A 12,120-nucleotide genomic window follows, 5' to 3' on the forward strand; every position below is an offset into this window, starting at 1 on the left:
CAGGGCATCATGTGCTTTTAAAGAATCCCTTAGAGGCATTTCAACAGGGTTTTGGAGAGAGTAAAAAGTCCATGTGTTTGGCAAGATCAAATGAACACCTTTTGCCATCGCCTAGCTGCCTGCACCTGTCCTTCAGGGAGATGGGGGTCATTAAAGGAAACTGAACATTCGAAAAAAAAAAAAAGTCCCATGTGTCTAATTTGCCATATTTAAATGGCATTGCTTTTAATGTTCCCTTCTACCATTTTCTATTTAGGCCACTCAAGTGTCACAATCTTGCAAGCCTTCCCCAATCACTGCAACTGGAAGGAATCTGTTCCTCCAAAAAAGTTCTATAGGCCACTCTAATCTCTGCCACTTACTAGGTACAAATCAGAGGTGCCCTATAATTTGTATTTAACTGATCCTATTGGGTCCATGACATGACCTTCATATGTTCTCTAGGCACTAGATCCTATATCTGACAAAGCAGAAACTGAGATGATTTACTGAATAAGAAATCAACTTTCACTCTCATTTATTTTTCATTTTGCAAAATGTCGATGTCTCATTTATTGCCACCTAGTTTCCCTTCTGAGTCATGTGCCTTTTTATTATTACTATTATTATTTTTGTTAATCCTCACCTGAGGATATTTTTTCCGTTGATTTTTAGAGAGAATGGGAGAAAGGGGGAGAGAAACATCGGTGTGAGAGACACATTGATTGGTTGTTTCCTGTACATGCCCCAACCTGGGCCAGCCTGTTTTTTCCTCTTTAGAAATACTCAGTAATGCCCCTTCACACCTCTTGAGTACAGCTCAGTTTCCTCCTCTTCAGCTAATTCCGTTCCATCTAACTGAAATGAAGGGAGGCAACCTTTTTTTTTTTAAAATCCTCACCCAAGGATATTTTTCCCATTGCTTTTCAGAGAGGGTGAAAGGGAGAAAGAGAAGAAACATCGATGTGAGAGACACATAGATTGGTTGCCTCCCGCATGTGCCCCAACTGGGGCCAGGTGTCGAGCCTGCAACCGAGGTATGTGCCCTTGACTGGAATCGAAACTGGGATCTTTCAGTCCATGGGCTGACAATCTAACCACTGAGACAAACTGGGTAGGGTGGGAGGCAACCGTTTTACCTGTAATTTCCAGGAGGGCCACATGTTACCAGTAACATTTGCCACAATTTAAGTGTCAATAGTTATATGAGGGCAACAAAGAGCTCAAAATGATGAGATAGAAGGGCACATGATTGAGGTTAAAGGAGACAGTACAGCAGTGACAAACTCCAGTTCAAGTCCAGTAACAAATCCTGGCTCTTCCAGTTACAGGATCTCTCTGAACTTAAGGCTCATCTGAAAATGGGGATAAGGCTACATCACAGGGCTGAGGTGAAAGGTTAACTAAAGTAACACATGAAAAGTTTTTAGCAAAATGCCTATTATATAGTAAACACTCTCAATATTAGGGGAAAACCTATTTTGCAAGATCTTCCTGTTTTCAAGATACCCATGCTGGCTTGGGGTTATATTAGCCTCTGTGGGCAATTTCCCTTCACTTAGACACTAAATCTGCTGAAGCAGAAAGAATTTTAGATTATGAGGCTCAAATCCTTAGCTTTAGCCCTCAAGAGTAAAGAGACCTTGAGCAAATTTCCTTACGATGAAGCGTAGCCCAGCTCCCCTGACAGTAGTACTGGATCAACTGGACAAAGCATGAGGGACTGGCAGGTGGTTAATGGACTCTACACATGCTTGGCATCATCACTCTCTGGCAGAAAAGAGCTTGGACTGGGACGCTCTCTGGAAACAGGCTCAGGCATACTACTCAAGGACCACAGAGGCTAGAAAAGAAACTAGGTCCTCCATAACCCTTGAGCCATGGAAACGGTCAATTATCAAGGCACCACAGTACCACCTAGTGGCCATAACACCCGTTTTCACCCGCTCCCCCAGGTATTAAGGAAAGGCTATTTGTCATGTCAAAGGTTCAGAACTCTTTGGTCACCTACTTCAATAGCTGATCAGTCAGAGTTGGATAGAAACCAAATATATTCATTTTCTCTTTTTTAATATTAACAAATACAAGCAACAGAGAGGGCCAGCTGCTCTCTGCTGTTTCCTGAGGGAAAGCCAAAGCACAAAGCTGTGCCTCTGGCCTTCCTCTAAATATAGGGCTTGCTTAGCTCCTCCTTAGGCAGAGCTTTGTTCTAGCCCAATTTCCCTCATCCCAACTCTCCAGTCAGGATGTGAGGCACATGGCTGCTGGCAGTGGGAAGAATATTGTAGTTCATGCCTCTGCTCCTTTAAGTATCAGTCAGTTTGGTGGTCACTTATATTCTGAAACTAGCCTCTCACTTGCCCTGGCCCAGAGGCCAGGAGGGCCTTCAACCACCCCCACAGGAGCAGGCAGTGTGACTTCAGTCATCTTCAGATGACTCCTCTTCTGCCTCTTGTAACCACTGGATGAACCTCTGCAGCTGTAAAAAAGCATAGTGGAGAGCTACTGAGGGAGGAGCACATAACCCTCCTATTCTCCTTAGTGTATAAACAGCCTGAACAACCAGAGTCCCAGGAACCAACCACCCTGAGGGCCAAGGGCCAGGTACCCAGACAACCACCATGGCAAGAGGGTAGCCTGACTCACCTGGTGGTTCTTGCGCAACTGCCGGCCCTTGTCAGTTATATCCTTTTGGTTGTACCAGCTCAGGATTGTTTCCTCAGCCAGGATCTCCAGCTGGTAAAAAGCCATCAGTACCTGCAGAAGGCCAGCAGAGATCTCAGAGACCATGCAAAGTCCAGCAAGATATAATGGATAATAGAGGAAGAGGAGGCAAGATCTTAGCACCTCTCTAGCAGGTCCTCAGCTTCCTTCTACACACTGAACAGCCTCCTTCAAAACAGACAAGAGTAAACTGTTCATTGTGATACTGGGACAGATATAACTTCTGGAACTACTGCTAGGTAGTGCTTTGCAAATTCCCAGGGCAACTTCCAAATGGCTGCCTTTCTAGCCTGGCTCCAAGCTGTACTATCTCAGCAATGAGCATAATACCAGGGGTGGATGGTGCTGCTAACCAAACTCCATATCGGATTCATGTCAGTCTCTGTTTTGTGTCTCCATGGAGGTCACCATGGCCTGTTTCAAAGCAAATGCAGAACTGTGAGGCTTGAGGTGGTATTCACCTTGGCCATGGAAGTACCAAGAGCTTCATGCTCCAGGAAGAAGTCCTCAATGGCTGCCAGTGCCTCCAAATGATCAGCTGCACGCTTTATGTAGTTCCTATAAACAGGGCTCCAGGCCTTGAGCAGCTATGGAAGAAAGAAGGGAGCTGCAATATATGCCTGAGCATGTACTTATACCTGAACAGCAAAGAAAATCAATATTGATTACATGCATCTTTTATGATGTGGGAAGACAAGAAGGAGATGATATAGGCCCTGTGGAATCATGTTAGAGGGACTTAGGAATTGCTAGCAGTCAGGGTTGAGGAAAAAGAGGTTCCCCAGGGAAGGTGAAAGGGGGTCAGATATGCAGGCGGCCTCAAAAATACCTATTCCCAGCCTATAGGTTGATCTCATTGTGGGTCAAATAATTTACAGTCAGAAAGTCTGAAAGTACAGGTCTATGCTGGTATGGTCTGAATCTTGGAGTCTCAAAGCCACTCAGTATTGAACCTAATTTGACTGTGGACCTCTGGAACAGCCAAGGCTGCTCTAGAATCCAATCTGCTTCCAGAGGCGAGGAGAAAGGAACCACAAGTAATATAATATTCTACAACAAGACCCTCTACTCCTGATTTATTTTAAAATCACCACAGCAAGGATGTGTATCTACCTCCACCCAATCCATTGTACCCAGCCCCAATCTTTGCTCACGGGAAGCAGGAGGGCACAGTAGCGGTTTGGGTCCAGAGGGGAATCCATTTGTTGCAGGGGGAACTCCAGGACCACGTGGCTCAGTACCTGCATCACTTCCTTTAGGCTTATGTTGTAGGCGTACCTGCGGGGAGACTGTGGTGACACCAAGGCCTTCATTGGCCGTTTCAGCATGCTGTAGGGCTGACTTTGGCAGGACATTGGGAAGAGGAAGTCAGATGGAACAACATAGAAGGATTTTGGAAAGAGGAATCTATGTTGGGGCTAAAACCTAATAGTCTCCTTGCTCCAAATGCTACTGGCTTTGTCCATTTGGGATGTCAAGAAAACAGGTTCCTATGTGGGGAAGAAACAGGAGAACCTCTATCTGCCTGGGATTACCCAGGTGAAGAAAATAGGAAGGGGCTGCTCTTACTTGAGAGAGTTGATCTCTAGGACTAGATTGTCACAAGAAATGTTCTCCTCCTTGCCCCGCTGTAGTGTTCCCAGGACTTCATTCTGGAACACTAAAATCAAAGCAAGAATAAGTTCGTGGGCCAACATCACTATGGAATGTGTTAAGTCATCTAGTCCTGACTTTATACCAAACCCTTCCTGGGAGGAACACAAGTTTTTGGCTAGTTGATCCAGATAAAGAATAAACTGGAGGTTTTCCTCTATTGTCCCAAGATACTGCTTCCTTGGCTACTCACCTTTGATGTCATCCATCTGTGGGGAGCCTGCCCGGCTATCTAGCTCCTCTGAATCCATACTTCGCTCACTTTCAGTTTCACTCTCTTCTTCCGTGTTGATTATGAGTCCTGAGAACACACAAAGGGTGAGAAAAGAGAAAAATAAGGACAGAGCCATTGACAAGAAATCACATATATGCCCTGTCCGCATGAATAAAGCAATGACCAAGTACTGTCTGATTCTTAAATGTTCATTCTCCTTCAAAACGTTCTGATTTAGAAAGCGTGTGTGTGTGCGCGCGCACGTGTGAAAGGAATAGGCCTAGCTCACCCCACAGATTTTGCCGTAGTTCCTCCCCTTCTTCCATGTTCATGTCTGCAGGTTTCCAGAGGTAGCCCTGCCCTGCAACTCCGACTTCTTTTGGATTATAACCTGGAAAGATACTGATCTTTAGCAAAGGCCCAGTAGAAGTACCCATCCCTCCAGGAGGAAACACTGGCTTTTCCATGGGGCAGAGAAACACACAGATGCCCCACACCTGCTGAGCCTCACACCTTTCAGCTTCATTTTCTCCTTTTCTTGGTCAGCCCCAGAATCATCACTGAACTGGCTATCATCCTCATCTTCCTCTGCATCTGGAGGGTGCAAAGAGATCACCGAGCCCTCAGGCAGTATGATGTCTGGGCCCACTACCACCTAGAGGAGAAAGAAGGAGTGGGTGGCACAGATCCATTAGTGTGTTGGGGAAAAGTACATCCTGATAATGAGAGTGAATTTTTTTTTTTTTTTACTAAGCCAAGTAGAAGGCAAATGAAACCACTGAATTTGGACTCTCAATTCAGGCTGGATAGTTGGACATAGGCCCCTTCTGGCTCAGCATGACCACCACTCAGTTTGGGGCCTGTATGCAGTGTGGAGCCAGTTCTCACCTGGGAAGTGAGGACACAGTGTGGGTTCAGTGTAACTTGTTTCTTGACCTCAGCATTGTCACAAAGCAGGGACTGATAGATCTGTGCTCCAGCAGCCACTCGAACACCCTGCCACAGGTAGGCCTGGTCCAGTATCACATTATCACCTGGCTCAGGACAGGAAGGACTCCTGGTCACTCTGGGCTCCAACTCCAGACCAGGGCCATTCCTGGAAAACATGGCTGACTGATACCAGCACAGCTCCCACCCAGCTCAAATACTCCATCCCCCAACTCCCCAGAAACACCCACTTCCCCTCTAAACCCAGGCCTGAGAGTAGAACATTGCTTAGCCTGACCATCTTCTACAAGATTTACAATTAGACTATGACACAGGACTTAAGAACCTGAGAACCTTCAAATTTCTGGGGACCCCTAGAACTCAAGAACCTCATTAGATTCATGTCCATATCTATTCCATCTCTTCTTGTACATTTAGAATTACAATCTTATTATTTTAAAGGGGCAGTTCCATTTAAAGCACCACACTCCTACATCCAAAGTGAGTCACCAAGAGGCTAACCAGGCAGTATGGAAGAGTAAAACGAACACTAGACTTATCAGAATACTCAGATTCAAGCCCTAGTACTGCCTCTTGCTAGCTATGACCTTGAGTGAGAAAACCTCTTTGAGCCTTACCTATAAACTGGGGATAAGTAACACTACCTCACAAGGTTTTAACGATGATTAAATGAAATAATCTAGGCAAAAGGTCTTTGTAAGCTATAATGCACAGATGTTATTATTGCTTGTTACTTATCCACTTGGTCCTGAAATATGAATATAGGGTACCCTGGAATATGAAGAATCACCCAATAAGAAGCTCACAGGGCACAAATTAAAGCATCACTGTTTTTACATCTCTGTTCCCTCCTTCATTAAGGTAGCCACTTTAGTTCCTTTTTCTCAAGGACTATTCCTCTGTCTCCTTCTCTAGAGACATGGCTCCCCTCAGGTTCCTATTCCTAGGATGGCTGGCTTGACTTCCCCCACCTGTGCTCACCAATGTGACAGCCAGGGCCAATGACACTGTTGGTGATGAAGCAATTGCTGCCAATGACAGTGCCAGAGCCCAGGAGTACATTTTCCTCCAGGATGCTGCCATGGCCCAGGCTGACCTCAGGCCCTCGGTAGATGTTGTGCCGGGAATGAGTGCAGTTCTGGGCTGTGTTGTCAGTGAAGTTTGCCTCTGGGGTGAGAGGGTAGACCCATCGGCGGATGACATCAGCGCAGACAGCTGCATACATGTGTAGGTTGGAGACCCGGGCACCATATTCCCTAGTTGTCACATGCATGTGGATCTGGTTCCCTAGAATCTGAATGAGGACAAGGAAAGGGAGGTTGCCCAAGCAAGAGAGAAAGAACAACCCTAGGTACAACACTTTTCTTACCTTCCTAAGTTCCCTTCTGCCTCTCAATGTCACAAATGGCCTGAGATTTTTCTTTGTATACTGCTTCCCCCCTACCCCAGCTATTTTCCTCCCTACTAAGGCTCAATAAAACAGAAAAGGGGACCAAAAGTTATCTACTTGAGGTAAAATCTTAGACCTCTTTTATTATTTTGCTTTTTTAAAAAAATTATTGATTGATCTGAGAGAAAGAAAGAGAAACATCAATCTGCTGTTCCACCCATCCATGCATTCACTGGTTGACTCCTGCATGTGCTCCGACCAGGGATTGAACCTGCAACCTTGGCATATCAGGAGGACACTCCAACCAACTGAGCTACCCAGCCAGGACTTAGCCCTCTTTTAAAGAGGCACTAGGAGCCTGTTCTTACCTCCTCGTTCACTAACAGGCCTCGCACAAAGTCGTCCCGAGTTTGGTAGTCAAAGTTGTCTGTGAAGAGTTGAGCCACCTATGGGAGGAAGTTGGATGGGACCAAGGTTAAGTGCTATTCTCTGGAAGCAAAGATAAGTTCTCAGAGATTTATCAGACCCTATGACAGCAGGACAGGGAGCAGAATCCCAAAAAGGCTCCCAATATTGAGGTTAAGATGACAGTAACTACTTACTGTAGAATAGGAGAAAGAGGAAGAAGAAATACAACTCTGACCTGCTAGGGGACAGTAACACACCCTCAGAGTTCTACTTGTTGATGTGCAGCCCTGGCCCTGAAGGGCTCACCTGAGGAGAGCAGATGCTGATATGACAATCCAGTAAATCATAGCGAATCTCCACTCCATCTCCACTGCCCTGGAACAAGCTCTGTGGGGAGAAATTATAAGGACTTTAACCCATCTCTCTTGCTCAATCCTGTCACTTTCCACCTCAAAAACCCCAGATACCCACACACCAGAGGAAAAGAAAAACGTCGAAGGCCTTGGGTCTTCTGAAAATGGAGAACCCGGTTTGTGGCACTATCCATAGCCACTACCACATTGTCCTCACGGCAACGAGTTGGGTGACTGGGGGATGACTCTTTGAAGATCATTGTCATCACAGATACATTTTTTTCTAGCTTTCGCCTCAACCTACAAAGGATAGGAGGGAGAGGGTCTTAGGGCTCTGCTGGTCCCACACCGTTGTCCCTACCATTTTCCCATCCTGACCTGTGCTCCTCCAAGGCTCTGGTAATATTGATGTTTGAGATGACATCCCCATATACCAGAAGGAAGTCAGAGCGCACCAAGGCCTTGGCATCAACATCACGGAGAACATCCCCCAGGGATCGATATAGCTCTGACGTAATTATTCGAACTACATTGAGGGACGTAGGGCGGCACCACTTTGACTTCCTAAAGGAAGGGGGGTGAGGGAAATGAATAAATCAAGCATAAAGATCATGAAGAACTTCCCTGTTTTTCTCCCCAATTAACATTCACACTCCTCCTCTATGGCTTTTCTGGGTTCCTGCCAGCGTCCTCAACTTCAAAGAGACTTATAATTAATGGTTTCAGCATCCTGTGTTACCAGGCTTGCTTTATGGGTTAGAGAAACATGGTTATTTCCTCTCTATAGCCTGACCCCTGTTCCCAAACATGGATTTGAATTCAAAATCCAGCTGAGATATACAAAGTTTCCTAGGAACACACTTTTCATGCCACTTTTCTCTTTCCAAAATCCAGAACAAAGTTAGGAATCGTCTAGTGGAGACCATGTTAATATCCAAGTCTATTGCCTAAGCTTCCACAAATCCTGACATTTACTCTTTTTCAAGATTTCACCAAACATCTGTTAAGTGCTTATTATGTACTTGGTACTAAGCTAAGCATTGGGAATACAAAGAAGAGGAACAGCTAAATATTTAGAAGCTCAGTTAAAAAAACAAACATGTTACTCTTATAACTTCCACATTGGAGCCATTAAATAAAAAGCAAAACCCACTGGGACCAAACTTTATATGTGAGATTCAGAAAAACCCCAAATGTTATTCTTTAATCTTTGTCAGTTTCAGATGCTCACCTCCTGATAAGTGAATACCCTTAGACCTTATGATGAGATTTACATAGACATATTTTTCCTCTTATTTACTTACATTCATCTTTAGAAAACTAGAAAAAAAATGGTGAAACGTGTAAAGAAAAGTTGCAGGGCCTTACAGTATATGTTCCTTGATTTGAGCAGCCTTCCAGCAACAAAACACAAAGGTTTCCTGTACACCTGTGGCAGTGAGAAATTCCAAAGTGTAGTCAATTAGTGCTACGTTGGCCAGCGGCAAGAGGACCTGGAGGGTAGAAGATGAAAAAAATGTGAAGTTTTGAATCTGGCCCTCTGTGTAACTTTCTTTCCCACACTACAACCACAATTTTCACTCCTATCAATGTTTCCAAATGCTATAGTTCTGTTTTATCTTTCCAACTTAAAAGTAATCAGGCTTCTGCCTTTCATGTTCACAGCATGCGCCAAGCATTAGAGTCTAAGGTGTTGCAACTTGGATATAGTAAGCATAGAATTAACTTGCTTAGCATCAGACACAGAGCTGTTATAGAATAGGAGACCACCTCTGGCAAAGGAGGATACTGGAAATCAATCATATCTCCAGAAACTTAAGCACCGCTAAGGCCTTTTCCCCATAAAATTTCCTTCCTTGATCCTTTTCTGAGAGTCAGGGGCTAACCAACCTCAATCACCTGTCCAAAATGAACGGCCATTAGGCTTTTTGTTGGGAATGAGGAGTTAGAATTTTCCCTGAACAGAATGCAGTTCCTTCTCTTTGAACTTGGGATGGCCCAGTGACCCAGCAATCTCTAGGACTAGGTCATAGCTCAGTCAAACTGTCCAGTGTCTATACCAGTGATTTTCAACCGATGTGCCACAATAAATTTTAAAACATGCAAATACTGGACTATTTAGTTGGGGGCACTGACCACTTTTCCCTTAGATTGTCAAATAAAAAATGACAACAGCCACACAACAACAGACATCCAATGTGAATGAATGAAAATTATGCCTATTTTTTTGTCAGATTGGCAAAAAAATATTTTTTTTGGTGTGCCGAAGAACTTTAGTAATTAGTTTATGTGTGCCATGAGATGAAAAAGGCTGAAAATCTCTGATCTAGACCAGACAGAGGCTGCTGGCAACCAGCCACTGAACCTGTTCTGTTCTCCTTTAGACAGATGGCACTGGCTGTCATTAAAACCTGGAAGGAAAAAAAAGCACGTTGTACCAAGATCCAAAATAGCTGTTACTATGGGATCAGACCAGTCTGCTCTTTTTTAGGCATATGACCTCCCCTTTGGAGGCAAAAGGAGGTGATATTCCCTTTCACCTAAGGATCTCTTTTTTTCTCCGCATAAAGGCCTTGCAGCCTCCTCATGAGGCGTTGAATCCCCCCGTGAAGGTTTCTCAAAAAGCACTGCTTCTACAATTTAGCCCTCTGCATGCCCCCCAAACCTGAGTTAGCACTCCCAAATCTGCCAGTCACTCACTTGGTCAGGCTTTAGACAGTCTGTCTGCCTTCCTCCTAACTAGATAAACCCGATTTCAGGGAAAGAGGTTGGACACATGTCCTCCCAGAGCACGCATCCCTAGGCAGACGAGAGGATAACTAGCTCCAGCACCGCCACTCAGGGCCCTCTGGCTGCTCTCCGCACGGCGCTCACCCGAGGCTGGTCCTTGGAGATAGGAAAGAAGCGGCGGTCGAAGCTATCCGCCACCAGAACTGCTTGCAGGGGCGGTGGCGGTTCCTCCTCCGCCCTTCGGGCGCCGCCACCGCCGCCACCGCCGCCGGGCCCGCAGACATTGCGCTTGTTGGCCCGACCGGCCACCGCACCAGGCTGCACCACCACGGTGCTCGCCATCTTCTCTCACGGGCACCGCTTCCGCACGGAAACTGACACCGCACGCAGCAGGGGACAAAAAGGACCCGGTACTCAAAACGCGAAGGATTAACAAAGGAGGGAGGAGGAGAGACGAGTGCGCATGCGTCTCGTTTAAGCACCGGCCGCGTCGGAAGGCTCAGGAGTTTGGGGCAGGGCTTAGGGCGCGGCCGCCGCGAACTTGACTTGTTGAAGAGCTAGGGGTGGGATCCTATGGACAGCAAACTCGATCTGCTAGTATAGTAGGCTTTCATTTGCACATGAACAAGCTGAGATTCTTGCAGGATGATGAGACTTGTGGTGTCTGCGAAGGTGCCAGATCCATTCTGGATGTGTCATCTTCCCCGCCCCGAGCATATTAAAAATTCTAGTCATCTAATGTAACCTGGCACCTTGGGGAGCTCGAGTCAGACATCCCCTTCCCTCAGGGAACTCACAGTCTACATAAACACAAAACGCGGTATGTAGGGCGAGTAGTAATTCTCTTAAGCGCTCATTTTATTCGTCACAGGTCTCTGTGAGAACATTTTATTCATCCGTTCAACGAACATTTCTTAAACTCTAAGAGGGATGAGGATCACTCATCTAGCAAGTGGAAGAACTGATATTGGAGCCCGATCTGTCTGACTTCATAGTTCCACAATTATTCTGCCAAGTTATGTGGGCAATAAAAATTACTATTTCACGATAATATCTTCAATTATTCCTTCATTCAGCCTATCAGCATTTATTGAAACCCTACTGTCTCATCAGAGTGAAAATAGGGGTGGACCCAAGAACACCATAGAGTTGAGTGGTTCTGGAGTTAAGCAGCACGCTTTCCAGGCAGAAGGGACTGTGAGCGCAAAGGTCCGAGGCTCTAAGAGGCACCGGCGATTTGGGGAAAGAGACGGTGGCTGCAGGGAGTAAACCAGGGCTGCGGAAGTGCGAGACGGTGGGGACCCGGTGGAGGCGAGGAGAGTCATCTTAAGCGTCATTCAGTAATCAAGGAGCTTTCCAGCAAGGCGCGCGCCCTTTCTGCACGAGAACTGTCAGAATTCGAGATGCGCCGATCCTGCCAAGTTTCGGCAAAGGCGGCTCCCGCCGGGCGCGCGTTGCACGCCGGGATTTGGAGTTCGAAAGGCTGACGTTGCTTCTACGTGGCGGTTGCCGCTGGGCTAGCCGTACGGAGGCCGCCTCCTGGCGGGACCAAGGAATCTGTCATTTCTTCCCTCTGCTCGTTAATGTGAGCGCTGAGAGAAAACCACTTCTTAAGGATTTGGGGAAAATTTAGCCTGCTGAAGGACAGGCTGAAGACAACTCAGAAAAAGCTTTCAATTAAATGAATGTACATTGCAGAGGAAGGTGTTCGACCGTCCTGC

General features: G+C 46.1%; 1 protein-coding gene across 1 annotated transcript; it reads right to left on the minus strand.

The window, feature by feature from the left end:
* Nucleotides 1-668: 668 nt before the first annotated feature.
* EIF2B5 (eukaryotic translation initiation factor 2B subunit epsilon) lies at nt 669-10,756 on the minus strand. Its single transcript, XM_016218102.2, has 16 exons — nt 10,544-10,756; nt 9,038-9,162; nt 8,048-8,233; nt 7,792-7,969; nt 7,623-7,703; nt 7,277-7,354; nt 6,500-6,812; nt 5,459-5,604; nt 5,084-5,225; nt 4,860-4,961; nt 4,550-4,657; nt 4,273-4,363; nt 3,858-3,981; nt 3,165-3,290; nt 2,626-2,736; nt 669-2,458 (listed from the first exon to the last, which is right to left on the minus strand). Exons 1-16 carry the CDS (start codon nt 10,739-10,741, stop codon nt 2,399-2,401), a joined length of 2,169 nt encoding a protein of 722 aa, XP_016073588.2. The 5' UTR covers nt 10,742-10,756; the 3' UTR covers nt 669-2,398.
* Between the last annotated feature and the right edge of the window lie 1,364 nt (nt 10,757-12,120).

This window comes from Miniopterus natalensis, chromosome 6 (genome assembly GCF_054644295.1).
Source record: "Miniopterus natalensis isolate mMinNat1 chromosome 6, mMinNat1.hap1, whole genome shotgun sequence".
Taxonomy (NCBI): Eukaryota; Metazoa; Chordata; class Mammalia; order Chiroptera; family Miniopteridae; genus Miniopterus; species Miniopterus natalensis.

Excerpts from the sequence above, each read along its gene's own strand:
- EIF2B5 (XM_016218102.2), bottom strand. The coding sequence starts at position 10,741 with ATGGCGAGCACCGTGGTGGTGCAGCCTGGTGCGGTGGCCGGTCGGGCC. Across the intron at positions 7,704-7,791 it reads GACGTTTTTCTTTTCCTCTG|AGCTTGTTCCAGGGCAGTGG; the intron begins GTGTGTGGGTAT and ends TTCTCCCCACAG. Across the intron at positions 3,982-4,272 it reads CTAGAGATCAACTCTCTCAA|GTACGCCTACAACATAAGCC; the intron begins GTAAGAGCAGCC and ends GTCTCCCCGCAG.